The 16,227-nt window shown below is 43.9% G+C and overlaps 1 protein-coding gene across 6 annotated transcripts in view; it reads right to left on the bottom strand.

The window, feature by feature from the left end:
• WASF3 (WASP family member 3) overlaps positions 1-16,227 on the bottom strand; it is a 90,505-nt gene that overhangs the window by 16,581 nt on the left and 57,697 nt on the right. For all 6 annotated transcript variants that reach the window (XM_030882641.2, XM_060287755.1, XM_060287751.1 and 3 more), the window contains 2 exons: positions 5,241-5,375; positions 2,783-2,936 (listed from right to left, as the gene is read on the bottom strand). In XM_030882641.2, the coding sequence (XP_030738501.2) occupies positions 2,783-2,936; positions 5,241-5,375 (289 nt within the window). The remainder of the gene's footprint in view (positions 1-2,782; positions 2,937-5,240; positions 5,376-16,227) is intronic.

The raw sequence follows: 16,227 nt of genomic DNA, 5'->3' as shown, positions 1-16,227 counted from the left end.
GTGGCTCACGGACTCAGTTGCTCCACGGCATGTGCAATCTTCCCGGACCAGGGCTCGAACCCGTGTCCCCTGCATTGGCAGGTGGATTCTTAACCACTGTGCCACCAGGGAAGCCCCAAGTCTTTATATAAGTTATTCATTTATCATAAAGCCAATAAGAATGCAGCCAATATGAATCCACAGTTGTAATATAAATCAATAGACAGCAAAGCTCAAAATAATCATGATAAGGAGGGAACACTCTATTTATTCTACTAATGCTTTAAAAAGTATCTGGCCTGTATATTACCTTCAAGAGAAGGCAAAACATTTACATTTAAAATTAGCATGTCAGGGACTCCCCTGGTGGCGCAGTGGTTGGGAATCCGCCTGCCAATGCAGGGGACACAGGTTCGATCCCTGGTCTGGGAGGATTCCACATGCCGTGGAGCACCTGAGCCCATGTGCCACAACTACTGAGCCTGCGCTCTAGAGCCCGTGAGTCACAACTACTGAGCCCATGTGCTGCAACTACTGAAGCCCGTGTGCCTAGAGCCCGTGTTCCGCAACAAGAGAAGCCACCGCAATGAGAAGCCCGCGCACCGCAGCGAAGAGCAGCCCCTGCTCGCCACAACGAAGACCCAATGCAGCCCAAAATGAATTTATTTTTAAAAATTAGCATTTCAATTAGTCATTTAAGGCATACAGAGAAAGAAAAAAAAAATCAGAGAAATGAGTATAGAAAAGAGTTTGTAGCCACACAGTCAAAGAAAGTGACATGAATTACTCAAGGAAACCTGGTCTTGAAGTTCCTGCTATGCCGTGTTCTGTAAGCTTCTCAGCATCAAATAAAGAGACCCAGGCTTTCATGAGGGTCATCTGGTAGCTCTGTCTTAAAGTCGCTAACAAATCAGCACAATTCACTCTGTACTTTAAACTTTAATTACTTAAAATCCTTTCTTTTCCAAATTTCCTAAGTGAGAAGCAACCTGCACTATTGAGATTTTATTAATAACATGATTGTGAAAAATATAAATTATTTCCCTAAGATACTAGGCCTTCAATACAGGTGAAGACAGAAAAACTGAGCAGGAACTTGCTGCAATTTTAAGACGTATAAAATGCACCTTCTTTTTTTCAAAAATGGAGCTAATACTTAATGGAATAAATATGTTTAATAACTTAAGCAAATGTTAACCTTGACATCAGAATATAAGCAGAAATGTCCTATGTTTATCGCAACTAAACATTCGATTTTTCAGTCACATTGTACATCTCATATTTAAGACTGCATTGTGACTGTGTCATATTTAAGTCCAAATGCAAAAGTTTATGTGCTTTCTTACCCCAAACATTTCTGTATTAATAAAAAGTAGATTTGAGCTGGCACTACTATTCTTAAATACTATTAAAAAGTCAAAGACATTTTTCTTTTCCATAAAACTGAGTAAACACACAATAATATAATATATAAAGGTCGATTCATTTTTTATGCAATTAAACATTTTAAATCACCACAAATATTTAATCATGATCTTGAATAATCAAACACAAGTGGTTCATTGAATTTTCTGGGTTTCTTTTTTCCTTTAGAACAAAGTATTTACTGAGGTTTCTTAGGAAAATTTTACTACGTTCTCATGGCTCTGGGCTAATAAGTAAAACTGAAATTGTCCCAGAAAAATGTCTATTGAACAAAAGCAAAGTCACAAGTTAAAACGTTAGGCTTACAATACCACTATTCATCTACATCTTTAAGTGAGTGCGCTAAAACCTCCAGAAAAGTGTGCTTGTTTCATATAAAAATGTGGTACCCTGGTCCTCTCCCATCACGGTTTCCGTGGAATCTCTATTACATTTTTTGGAGAATCTTTCTGTCCATGCTGAAAGACAGGGATGCAGTCTGAATTACTGCTTTACTAGCAGAGCCACAACAAAGCACAGCTCCAAACGTCTCCTTTTGGACCCTGCGAAAGGATAGTTAATTCAGACCCAAAAAACCTCTGGGCACTCCCTGAGAAGGGCCACTGGGCCCAGGAGGACAATAATGGACGTGAAGGACACAGTGATTTCAGGAAGGCCTCTGCAGGGGTACTACCCAGCAGAGCTAATCCTGGGGGACCGTAGGGACCCCACCACCAGCCTGACTGAGCTCATCAGAAGCTGGACCAGTGAGCTCGACAGTGGGGTGAAAAGACAGGGAAGTACATGAAATGGGAAAGAACACACGGATGTGGCCGGCGGGAGGAGAGGAGTTCTAAAGGGCATTTTTAGTTAGTTTCTTAATATTCATTTTTTGCACATTTTCTCTTCTTTTTCCTGGAAGTCTGGTCCTAATAATGTGTCCTACCACTTCACACAGAAGGTTAATTTCTTGACTATATATTCACTCTTAGAAACCTCTAATGCTGTAGAACATGTTTTTCTGAATTCAGTAACAAACGTCTGCAGGGCTGAAATGCTGAGACAGGTGTTTTGCTGCATTAGAAGTGAATTATGCAGTTCCTTTAAACTTGCTTTTGCATGCGAGGAACACCACAATCCCACAGGGTTATTACATAATGTGCCCACTTCTGCTCTAGATATCTGCGTTTAAAAGCGAACATGAGCGCTCCCACTTCTCTTGGTAAACTTATTTATATTTTGAAAGACTCAGACTTTAGCAATTCTGTAAGTAACTAATTTCACTGTGGCTGACACCGCAATTATCATTCTCAAAGTCTGAAAAGATATTTTCACCGCACTGCTCGCCTCTCTCAACTCATTTACGCTGAAAAGGCTCTGGGGATACACAAGGCCGTACCTGTACGGTGTAAGGATATTCAGAGGAGGCGGTTTATCACTCTGGTTGTAAATGTCAGCAACAGGATTGGGAATGCTGTTCTTTGAAACCACCTGCTGGTCTTGGACTGTGGAACTTTTGAAAGCTTTTTTCATGTTGATATCCTGTAGTGACACTATGTAGAGAAAAGTCCAAGTCGGGTTATATGGAAATATTTTAGAAACAAGTATAATTTGACTCACAATCATAAACATCTCCTAGAACAGCCAAATAATGTCTTTTATTGTTCACTTAAAACCATGCTTAAATAGTACATGCATCCTCTCCCTCTGATAAACAGTCATCTCTCTAAGTCGCGCCTTTCCTTCTTCTGTAGCGATATAATGATTTCATTGAACCTAATATTAGAGCGTCATTCTTTACTTAAATAGCATTTCTCAGAAACCACACAGGAATAGAGTTATGAGTATAACAGGAATGTAAACACAATACCCCTGGGTATCTTAGGGGGGAAAATCACTCAAACAGTTAATACCAGTTTAATTACAATACATGTGGGAAATACTTCTGCAAAAAACACACAAATGGAAAAACTGCATTAAATTTTTCTGACACTAACATTAAAGAGAGGGCAAAGCTTTTCAACCTACCTGTAGTCCTAGAAATTAAGCAGCATGATACGAATCTACACTAAGGAATGAGAGAACCAGGCTAAGTATCCTCGTTTCCTGAGTTTGTACAACATGTTACATCTCAGGTTTCAACTCATCTGACCTCCACACAGACTTTTTGAGGTGGGTAAACTGTTGCATTAACCCACTGGACCAATGAAGCTGACGGTCAGGGGTGTTAAATGACCTCTCCAAGGTCACCCGCAGAACAGTGGCAGGCCCAAGGAGAGCACAGATCTCCTAACTCGGCCGAGGGATTTTTCTACAGCTACATCCACGGCAAGGAAAGTAATAAGGTAAAATCTTGATTGGCAAGAAATTTTAAGGATATGAGATATGCTGTGGAATCTCATGAGATTTAACCTACAGACTAACCTTCTCCAGTGTAAGGTTTATCACAGGCGTTACAACTGCAAGAACCAACAAAAAACTGAAGACAAATATTTTTTAAAAAAATACTTGTGATACCATTTGAAAAGTGAATGATTAATTTAAAATGTTAAAAATTTCTTATCTGAATAGACCAAGCAGCTATTCAAATTTTTATTTTTTAAAATAAGAGATAAATTTTAAAAATCAGATTAAAAAGAGCACAGCTTCCGCTTGCTACTTATTGTTCGAAGAGTCAGTAAGAAATGCTCGTAACAGATATTAAATATCAATGTTCTACATTTCTGTTAAATTTTTAGTTTGCTAATTTAATTCTGACCTTTGAAAAAGATCTGAACATGAGAAAACATGTTTTTCTTAAATGATGAGGGATGAATTCCATAAACAACTATATTAAAAAAAAGAAAACCTTCTTATTACTACTACTATTAAAGGCCTAGTAGAAAAATCAGATGCTAGGATTGTTTTAATGTAACAAGAGAAATTGTAAGTACCCTTACATAAAGGTAAAAATAACTTTTCAAAGTAAATATAAAATGGCATATCTTGATTTGGGGGACAGATTTTTTCCAGTCTAATTTCAGTCTTTTGTTCAAAAGAGACAGCAAGTGGAAAAATTTTAAAAGGAATTGTTGAATATTCATTTTGTTGAAACTACCCCAATTTCAGGGTATGACCACCAATTAACTACACAGCGCCTGTCAACACTAACTTTGTTTTAAAACCCTGAAGCCTAGAGGCCTTCAGTAAATGTTATTTCTGGGTAGTTAACCCAGCAGGATCAGCGGCATGACTTAGAAGCCTCGGCCCTAAGGAGAGCAGCAGGTGATAGCTCACCCTCCCCCTTAGCTGGACAGAGTCTGTGATTTTTAGGTAAGAAATTATCTTTACTACCAATAACTACCAATGACGTCCATGAGGACTTCTAATACCGAATGCATTCAAAGAGTCCTTTAAAACAAATACTACATGTGTAGTTTATTTAAAAAGAGAGTGTGGGGCTTCCCTGGTGGCGCAGTGGTTGACAGTCCGCCTGCCGATGCAGGGGACGCAGGTTCGTGCCCCGGTCCGGGAAGATCCCACATGCCGCGGAGCGGCTGGGCCCGTGGGCCATGGCCGCTGAGCCTGCGCATCCGGAGCCTGTGCTCCGCAGCGGGAGAGGCCACAACAGTGAGAGGCCTGCGTACCAACCAAAAAAAAAAAAAGAGAGTGTGGCACACAAGGCTGACAAGATAGGACTCTCTTAATTACTAATTAACCCCATTGTTGTGGGTTTTCCCCCTCATCGTTCTTCTAGAAAAAGACAAGATGAAATAACAGCATACGACCCCAAGGAAGAAGCAGGAATTACCCTGCGATTAACCACTCCTGTCCCGTCCGCATCATTTCCAGCTCACAGCTCTCAGGCAGTTACCTACCCTCTTCCACTGTTGAGTCCAGCTGGGTGACTTTGACAGCAAGGCGATCGATTCTGTCTTGAAGAGAATTTGCTCGGATGTAGAAGTTGTTGGCCTCATTAAACAACTCACCAAATATGTCTTCAGCATGTTTGCCTGGAGAAGGAACGCACGGGAAAGGCCACCTGGTCAGAACCCACATTCTCACCCAAGCCAAACTCCAATCTCAACACGTGGGGTTTTGTGCAAATGATCACAAAAATGAAGTATCACAGTCAAAGGCCTGTAGAATTTTTCAAATTTATTAGGCATGTTCCACATATCTGAGACTGACCCAAAGTTGTAGAATTTTAAAATGCCCCAAAATGGTATAGAATTTTTACTTGATTGTTCCATGAGCTATTCCACCAGTTGCTTTCCATTAAGTTTCTTTAGAAAAAACTACTCTCTCATTTTGCAGGCTGCATGTATAAACATCTCAGGACCTACGGTTTCCCTTTACTTCCCAAGGTAATTCGGTAAATCATGTTGTTTTCTAAACTTAGGATTTTACCTCATTCACAATCGGAAATGTTAGACATCTTATATGGCGCCGACAACTTTCCAATGGCATTAACGTCTTCTAATTCATATTTCAAAATCTAGGTATACAGTGCTGACTCTGGCCCTCCCTAAAAGTCGACATGTTGAATCCTGAGTTACATTTTTCTCTGTGGATCACCTCTTCATGCTTGTGAGTTTTAGACATACTTCCCAATTTTTCTTAAAGTGTAATTAATAACATTTCTGAAAGTTTAACAAGCAAGATAGGAATCAGTACCTTACGATGAATTTCCAAATCCGAACGCTATCCCTTTATTCTCTCAACAATCATTTAGTAACTACCTACTTGAGTGTACAAGGCATGCCTGCATCCTCTCTCCCCGGACAGAGATACCACTATTTTTTTTTTTAACTAGATTTCATTTTTTAGACAGTTTTAGGTTCACTGAAAAACTGGGCAGAAAGCAGAGAGTTCCCACGTAACACCTGCCCCCCACACACACAGCCTCCCCTGCTATCAGCACCCTGCACCAGATGGCACGTGTTATAACTGATGAACACACACTGACATGCCATTATCACCCCAAGTCCACGGTCTACATTAGGCTTCACTCTGGTGTAGGACATCCTATGGACTTTGACATGTATATACAATGAGGGGGATCCACCACTGTAGTTATCATACAGAGTAGTTTCACTGCCCTAAACATCCTCTGTGCCCCAGCTGTTTACCCCACCCCATCTTGGCAACCACTGATCTTGCTTTTACTGTCTCCATAGTTTTGCCTTTTCCAGAATGTCACAGGATTGAAGTCATATAGTAGAGAGCCTTTTCAGACTGGCTTCTATCACCTAGTGATATGCACTTAAGGTCCCTCCGTGCCTTTTCATGGCCTGATAACTCATTTCTTGCTGTCACTGGATAACATCCCATTGTCTAAAAGTAACACAGTTTTATTTATCCATTTACCTACTGAAGGACATCCTGGCTGCTTCCAGTGTTTGGTGATTATGAATAAGCATTTGGGTGCGGCTTTCCGTGTGCATCTAAGTTTTCGACTCACTTGGGTAAATACCAAGGAGCATGACTACTAGATTCTACGGTACGAGTATGTTTAGGTCTTTAAGAAACAGCTAAACAGTCTTTCGAAGCGGCTGCACTCCCACCGGCAATGAACAAGAGTTCCTGTTGCTCCACGCCCTTGCCAGCACTTGGTGGTGTCAGTGTTTTGCATTTTTGCCATTCTAATAGGTGTGTAGTGATATCTCGTTTTAATTTGCACTTCCCCGATGACATATGATGTGGAGCATCTTTTCATGTGCCTGTTTGCCATCTGTACACCTTCTCTGGTGAGGGGTCTGTTCAATAAAAAGCCTGCACACAAATTACATATGTTTTAAATACTGCAACTAGACGTGGCACCAGAGTTAACGTTTGTTTGCTGCCTTGTCAACTCTTTCCTGAGCAGACCTGTGCATCTAATGACCTCATAAACATCTCCACATGGATGTCCTGTAAGACTCTCAACGCCAGCACAAGTTCTCATAGGAACTCGTGTCCACCTTAACTCAAACGTGCACCCCCACGTGGAAAGGCACGGACCACCCCGAAAGAAGCCCAAGCGAGAACACAGTCCTCCGGGACAGCTCCCTCCCTCCACGGCCACTGACACCAAACCTCGGCCCCTTACGCCCCCAGCCCCTCGGCTCTGGCCCTCCTTGTTTCTCGCCCAAATTACATCAACAGCTTTGTTCTTCTGCCTCCAGACTGACCTTCCGCCCTCAAATCCCTGCGGCACGCTGCTACTGCGCCGACCCTGCACGGCTCCCAGCAGCCTAACGCCACCCCTGAGGCTCTCAGCAGGACACGGGGGGCCCTGTGCACCTCCGCGCTGCCCCTTTTCTGGGCTCCAGAAGAACGCACTGGCGAAACCTGCCCCACTTGCTCACAGACCCTGTTAGTCCCTCCTCAGGTTCGAACCCGTGCACTGTCACCTCGCTCAGAAGACGCTGAAGGCCAGTGACGGCCCAGAAGGTTCTACGTGGTCCGGCTCATCTGCCTCGCTGGCCCATCCCCTGCTTTCCTCTCCCTCCCACGCCCCACGCGGGCCACACTGGCCCCTGCTGACGCTCAGCTGCGCCGGCCACGCCCGCTCCTCCCCAGGCTCACATCTCCTGTCCCTCCTGCCTGGGCCACTGCTGCCATCCAGGTCTCGACCCAAGGTCACCTTCTAAGGGAGGTCTCCTCCAGCCACTACATCTAAATGACCATCGCCTCCCGCCCACTCTCACAGACGTAAACAAACACACAGGCAGCCCGTCCCTGCCGGGCTGTATTTTTCTCCCGAGCACTTACCACCACGTAGTAAGTTACACACCCGTACTTATTCATCCCGTTTCCTGCCTGGCTCCTGCCACTAGGACATACGATCCGGAGAGGAGGTCTCTCCTCGGTCTGTGCGCTGCTGTTTCAGTCGCCAAGGTCTAGGGCGTGCCTGGCTCATCACAGGTGCTCAAAAAGAGTTTTGAATAAACGAATAAAAATGCATACACTTAAAATCAATCCTTCCAGATGCAGACTGGGGTCTGTGAGATCAGAGGCCCCTCTCTGTGTTCGCAAATACAGTAAGTCTGTTACATACGAACCTTCAAGTTGTGAAATTACAAAGACCCGAACATGCGTTCCCAGGTCCAGTCGTGTAAGTTAGTTCGCGTGTCTGGCGTACATGGTCACGTGCGTGCGTCCTCTACATGTGGCTGTGCTTTTGTGTGCTTTACTGTGCAGTACGGTATAGAGCACAGCAGTACAGTCCCTTTATTTCAAGCCCAGGACATCCAGAAGCAAGTGTAGAAGCAGCAATGATGTGGCTGGTACTACTGTACTTTTCAAGGTGCTGTACTGTAAGATTAAAAATGTTTTATTGTTTGTGTTTGTTTTTTATGTATTATTTGTGTGAAAAGTATTATAAACCTATTACAGTACAGCACTATATAGCCAACTGTGTTAGCTGGGTACCCAGGTTTTGTTGGCCTTATGAACAAATTGGACTTACGAACGCACTCTCAGAACAGGACTTGTTCACATGTCAGGGACTTACTGTACCCAAAGGACGCCTCAGTCACAGGACGCATCACATGCCCCTATTCTTGTCTTTATTGACGGAAGTTCTTTAAGGGTGTGAGCCATGCCTTATCTGCATTGCTTCTCTGCATTGTCTGTGCTGAGCCTGTGCTCACTATCTCTTGAATAAAAACACATAACCTGTACCAGTGTTTTCTTGTTAACAAGGACACAGCCAATAAAGGCTCCCTGCTCATGTAAGTTTGGGAAATGCTGGACTAGAAGGATTAAACATGTATTTATGCCTCAGGGCATCTTAAAATCTTTAATACACTCGTGTGTGTTAGGATTCTGCAGAAGCCCCTAGCACACCCTGTTTTCAAACTGACTGGGCCTGGAAACACCAGTAACACCTTTCAGAAATACTGTTTTCTGAAGCCCATTTGGGAAAATGCCTGCCCGTGCACCGGGATGACCTGTAGACAGAGCACCGTGTTCCGAATGCTTTACATCCAGGTCTAGGAGTTGTTTATTTGGAATGCCAGACACAGTCAAAATGGAACCAACTGATTTTTGTTTTTCTACTTGCCCATTCATGGTTAGAAAAAAAAAAAATTCCAGTGCAACTCCAGAAGAACCCTTTTCCCTTCAACTCTGCAGAAATCTAACTAATAGGGACAGCATATACCAGCAAGAACACAGGCATATACAGCACAACCTCTTGCAGAAGAGACATCAGTGTTCTCAAAGCACAGCAAGCGCTGCTGAGAAGCACACTCTGCGAGATGCTAAATGAGCTGAAAAGGGCCAATAACACGGGCCCTTTACCTTCCATGCTTAACCGTACTTGAAAAGAACACACAACTGCTGCCATACTCCCACTGGAAGTTCTCAATTTATAAAAAGAAACAGAAATTAAAGACTTGCATACTTAATCCCTTCCAGCTGCTGAAAGCTGACGAGTGACTGAAGAGAAGGAAATGGAAGAACTATATTTTCCGATGAACAAAAATAAAGTGTTGCAATTACAGCATTCCGTTTTGCAAACTGCAACTTATTCGAAAAGCTTAATTGTACTCACTCTTCCAGTGGCAAGTCCAATAATAGCTACACTAAAATAATTCTGAATTGAATTAAAGACCACACAGAGGTAAGCACCATTTATTCATTCTTTTCTGACAAAGGATCCATTTACAGATTTATTGGCACCACCACGAGCTTACGTCCAAGTGTGTCAGGTCGCGAAGTGCGCCTCCCAACTGCCAAGGCATCAAAATTATGTGCGGATTTTCTGTTGTATTTAGGATTTTCGGGGAACAATCAGTGTGTCTGTGAGAGTCCTTTCTGCGGAACAAGGCACCAGTCATAATGAGGTCCTTCAGAAATTTTAATCCGTACACCTAGCACCTTGATCTTGGGTTCGTCACGATTTTGGCTTTCCATTTTCCACTAAAAGGAACGAGGCTCCTTGAAAAAATGACGGATTCTAGGGATGATGGTGAAAAAGTACAAGATGTGCTTAGAATATCTTGGTGTGCTTTTCAAAAAAAGCAAAGAAGTATTCAGAGAGTGGTGGGGACATGTCAAAAGGACACAGGAGCCAGCATGAAAGGGTCCCACTGGCCAAGTCTGGGAAAATGTGAGTACTAAGACAAATAATCAAGATGACGGCTTATAATCCACGGAATAAGAGTCCATGAGTCCAGACTGTTGTAAATAAACGAATGAATGAATAACAGGCAAAGAAGTGAAAGCACTTACATCAGAACTCCAACTAGTAAACGCAGAAGAAATTAGGGAATGACAAAAATCACCATTCTGTGACCCCCCCCAATAATAAGTGCTTTGGCCAAGGACCATCCGTGGATGCTAAGACTACTGGGTAGAACTGGGACAGAACATGGTCTCAAAGTGTCTCCCCACAAGATACTTACTAATTACATAGGGGATAAAACTTTACAGTACAGGAACCCACAGACAAAATGTTAACCAAGCAATCAGAGTTCACAGGGGCAGTTACGGGACAAGCCAGTAACGTGAGCTTCCAGATAGAATGCCCTGAGTAGGAGGTGTCAACCCTCTGTGACAGTCGTGAGAACATCTTAAATCTAGTCATGAGGGAGCATCAGAAGACAGACCAAGGAATGGTCCATAAAACCATGGCTGGTTCCCCTTAAAATGTCAAGATGTCAAGTCATAAAAGTCAAGACAGACTGAGGAACTGCTCCAGATTAAAGGAGAAAGATAGAAATAGATACATGTTTGTATATATAAGAACTATATATGTATGTGTATGCATGTATGTACACACAGACACAGGAGGGGACAGAGGAGGAGAAAGCAGGACAGGAGGAAAAGAGAGGAATTTCTGAGAAAAAGAAAAGATGAGGTAAAATAATATGTGGGTGAAAGTTTGAGAATTCTTCATTCTCTTTTTGACCTCTTTGTAAGTCTGAAATCATTTCAAAATTAAAAATTAAAAAATAGGGCTTCCCTGGCGGCGCAGTGGTTGAGAGTCCGCCTGCCGATGCAAGGGACACGGGTTCGTGCCCTGGTCCGGGGAGGATCCCACGTGCCGCGGAGCGGCTGGGCCCGTGAGCCATGGCCGCTGAGCCTGCGCGTCCGGAGCCTGTGCTCCGCAACGGGAGAGGCCACAACAGTGAGAGGCCCACGTACCGCAAAAAAAAATAAATAAATAAATTTATTACTGTGTCTGTAATAAAGTCCAACTGCTTCTGAATTCCATGAAATAATGCCATAATTATTGGGCCCTACGTTATTTTTTTTTCCTTTTTAAAGTTTCACTTTTTTCCTACTATGAAAGTAATCCATGCTCACAAGAAATGTAGAAAATATGGAAACGTAAACAATAGGAAAAACAGCCCAAAGTCCAACCTAAGGCAGCAACTTCTCACACTCATTTCTTTTGTCTTTGTTGTATTTATAAGTATGTATAAAAGTTAAACAAACAAACAAACAAAACAGGGTTTCCCTGGTGGCGCAGTGGTTGAGAGTCCGCCTGCCGATGCAGGGGACACGGGTTCGTGCCCCGGTCCGGGAAGATCCCACATGCCGCGGAGCGGCTGGGCCCGTGAGCCATGGCTGCTGAGCCTGCGCGTCCGGAGCCTGTGCTCCGCAACGGGAGAGGCCACAATGGTGAGAGGCCCGCGTACCAAAAACAAAAACAAAAACGTAGCATACAGCCTGATTCTCTGAAATGTCTTTGTGGGTATATAAAAGCAACACAAGCTCATGGAAGAAAATTTGCAAAACTCAGAGAACAATAAAAAGTAAAAAATGTCATGCATAGTTAACCACAGTGAACTTTTTCGTACACTTGTTTACAACACCCTTTCTAAGCATTTTATAAGAACTAAGACAACAGATGCTGATTGTTATGCATTTTCAGCTTATTCAGCAAATATGTATCAAACACCCACTGTGTACCAGGCACTATGCTAGTCACTTGAAGAAATACAGCAATGAACACAGCTTTTATTATATGCAGACAATACCACACAGACCATAAATAAACACACAATCCATCACATGACAAGTGGTATGAAGAAAACAAAACTGCAAGAGAATATGGTAGGAAGTGGGTGACACTCAGGTGGTCACAAAAGGCCTCTCTGAGGAGGTGACGTTTGGGCGGACGGTGGCTGGAGGTGAGGGGGCACCTTCCAGGCAGAGACAGGCTGCAGGTGAGGACAGCGTTCAGGGAGGAGGGCGAGTGGCGGAGGAGGACGGAGAAAGGGATGTCCTTCCCTCGCGGTGGGGGGAACCAGAGTGGGGCGGGCAGGTCCCACAGGGCCCCCGTACAGCAGGGCTGGGGCAGCTGGGACCAGAACTGCGGCAACAGAGGTAGGAGCAGGTGTGCGGATTCAGAACACACTGTGAAGATGCAGGAAGAGAGAAGGGAAAGACCACGGCAGCCGGAAGAGCAGAGCCCCCACCTGCTAAGATACATGGGGGGGAAGAGAGAAGAAAATCATTATTTCGGTTTGATCACGTTGCACGTGAGATGCTTCCGGAAGCAGCTGTACACACAAGTTTGAGGTCTGGGGAGAGGTCGTACGTTTGGAAGCCGTCAGCGTGAAGGTGGTATTCGGGCCACGGCGGGTGAGGTGGCCTGGGAACCGGGAGCGGGGGAGGGCTTGTGGCCACACCCTGGGGCCCAACGATGCAGAAGGGCTCGTGAGGCGAGAGACACCCTGAGGGTGCTGGCCCGAGGCAGGTACGGAAGCCCTCCAGGACGGGGAGGGAGTTATCAGGGGTCAAACGGTGCTCAGGCATCAGGCCACACGCCTGAGACTGAGCACGGGACTTAGCAACGTGGGTGTCACTGTGGGTGACCCTGACAAGCACAGTCTCAGGAAAAGATGCGACAGAACTTCAGTGGGGACAAGAGACAAGCGGGGGTAGGGTAAAGGCAGGAGTGGTTCTTTCAAGGAAGCTTGCTGTGAAGGGAGCAAGAAATGGGGCGACGGGGAGAGGATGACCTGAGCGTGATTTCTCAGTGTGTTAACATTCAGTAGGAATGATGCGGACGGGGGTGGGGTGGAGGACACGGGAAAGATGGAGCGTAACCCAGTCCTGGAGTGAGTCCTGGGGTCAGCACTGTAGAGCAGGGGGGGCAGGGCGCCGGTGCACAGGCAGGTCGGAGGGCTGACCTGGCAGGAGGGGGCTGTTTGGTTCTCCCCTGAATGCTCTTATTGTCCCAGGGAAATAAGCAAACCACCAGCTCAGAGTTTGGGGTGGAAAGAGAAGATGTGACACAGGCACCTCCGGGCGGGGAAAACTAACGAGCGAAGGAATTTCAGCAGGACTGCCAGGCAACCGAGTGTTCACCTGAGGAACGCTCGTGATTTGACATCTCTCTTCTTTCCTGATACAAGCATTTAAAGGTACAAATTTCCCCCTAAGCACCTCTTTACGTTAATCTCACAAATACACTGGGGATTCTGTGTGTTCATTACCCACACAGTTAGAGACAGTTTGCAATTTCCTTTTTGATTTCTTCTTTGACCCAAGGAGTTATTTAGAAGCTATTGCTTGGTTTTCCAATATGTGAGAAGTATCTAAAAAGGTTATTGTAATTATTTCCTCATTAACACCACACTCTTTATGGTATCAGTCCTTTCAAATGTATTATTCTCTGGCTAAGCATATGTCCCACCTCGAGGAACATTCCATGTGGACGGAACATTAGAAGAACGTGTATTCTACAGGTGGGCGTTTAGTGTTCTGTAAAGCTCCATCAGGTCAGATTGGGGGGGAGTGTTGTGCAAAACTTCTGTATCCTGGTGAGTTGTGATTCTCAGAATCTGTCTGTCTTTCCAAATTTGGGGGCAGCGGTTTGTCCTGTGACCTCAGTTCTCTGAAGGATCTAAGAGAAGCTGGTGGATTTCGGTTTGTTGAGCTCTTTTCCTGTTATGCAGGTGGGAGTGGCTTCTAAGTTCCTGAAACGCCGGGCTGGAGTCATCTGTGGATCCTGTTGCTACTAACCTCTCTTTCTCTTAATTATGAGTCATGCTTTTCTCCTTTCCCATGTGTCTCCTATTTTAATTTTTTGCTGGACAACGTGTGTAAAAGACTAGTCAAGAATGAAGTAGACAGGGCTTCCCTGGTGGCGCAGTGGTTGAGAGTCCGCCTGCTAATGCAGGGGACACGGGTTCGAGCCCTGGTCTGGGAGGATCCAATATGCCGCAGAGCAACTGGGCCCGTGAGCCACAACTACTGAGCCTGCGTGTCTGGAGCCTGTGCTCCGCAACAAGAGAGGCCGCGATAGTCAGAGGCCCGTGCACCACGATGAAGAGTGGTCCCCGCTTGCCACAACTAGAGAAAGCCCTTGCACAGAAACGAAGACCCAACACAGCAAAAATAAATAAATAAATTACTGAACTCCTACCCCCAACATCTTCTTTAAAAAAAAAAAAAAAAGAATGAAGTAGACAACATTTACTCCTATGAAAGGTGCTATGTCGAGGAGGAACACGACTCAACTCAGGACGCTGGTAATCACAATCGTGGACCTGAGAGGGGAGTGATCATGGTTAGGACAACTTTAGAAAACAACATTAAAATCCTTGAAAATCTTCCCTCAAAGTTTTTAGATGATAATAACAGTGTAAATCACAACCATCAGGAAGACACCTGTAAGTCACTGAAGACACGTTACCATAAGCCTATGAACTCACGAAATGGAAAGAATACCGATGACAAAAGCAGAGAGGTTTGACGGCAGACTTGACTGAACATTCGGACGTGGCTAGCTCTCCACCTGTGCTCTGGACAATTAGTCTACACTTAAATCCTGCTATGTCGCAACCTGTCCAGGGCAAGAAGTGAGAAACGGCCCCCTCGTCGTTTCTTCTGTGAAGGAAGTGTTTCCGATGTTCCAGGTGGGGCGGTAAGTGCTTGGATTCCCAACAGTCCTGCCTTTGTGGGGGACTCTCATTATACTCACCTCCAGTTCTACGGCTGACGGAGTTGTGCCTTATACTTTCCTAAGTACACATTTCTCTTACCTCTCTTCACTGGCTTCCTATTTTCATCCACAAGTAATGCAAATACTTATCTCAGATTGAAGCAGTAAACTTTAAAAAATTCGTGCTGTTTCCTCCAGTCAGCTCTGTCCACTACATTCACACGTTTCCTCTTAAAGTACCTCAACCCAGCCTTAACCTGCATGGAAATGAACTTATGACCTATTTCTTGCATATACTGTGTTTACATCTTCCCTTTCACTTCAAAAATCCCATTTGGCTAAGACCATCCAAGAAATCTATTCAGTGCATGCCTTCAAAATACTTAAATCTCTATTCTAACTAGAACTGCACTTGGTATAATCAATTAATACAACCCTGAATTTCAGATCCAATTACATAAAGCAGATGTATTATACTGCAAGCCCTCAAGGAAGCATTTTTATGACGATTTGGCATTTGGTTTGATACGAGACATAATACATACCATAAGGAGTAGCAATAAAAAAAATAATCACTAATTAAAATCTGAGAAGAAAACAAAATTTCTTTCTCATTTATACAAGTACTCAATATAGAAATTAATAGAAAATAGATTTTGTAATAACTTTTTTCAGAGACTCACATTTAAAATTAATGGAGTCTCAAAATTTTAGACCATTTGTAAGAACGATCCTAGCTCTTTGTGAGGAAGTTTGATGACCTATAAGATGTAAGAAATCTTAAAAAAAAAAAAAAAAAAGTGCCAAAAAAGACTAGTGCCTCCCTGACAAAGAAACATACAGTTATGTCCAACAGCAAGATAATGGTTAATGATACTGTATCAATATAACACAGTAACCTCTAGCTATTAAAAATGTGTCTTAGAAGACTCAACAAAGATGTTTACTATATACAAGTGAGTATAGGCTACAAA

This window comes from Globicephala melas, chromosome 18, assembly GCF_963455315.2.
Source record: "Globicephala melas chromosome 18, mGloMel1.2, whole genome shotgun sequence".
NCBI lineage: Eukaryota > Metazoa > Chordata > Mammalia > Artiodactyla > Delphinidae > Globicephala > Globicephala melas.
This window is presented reverse-complemented; position numbering and strand designations above follow the sequence as displayed.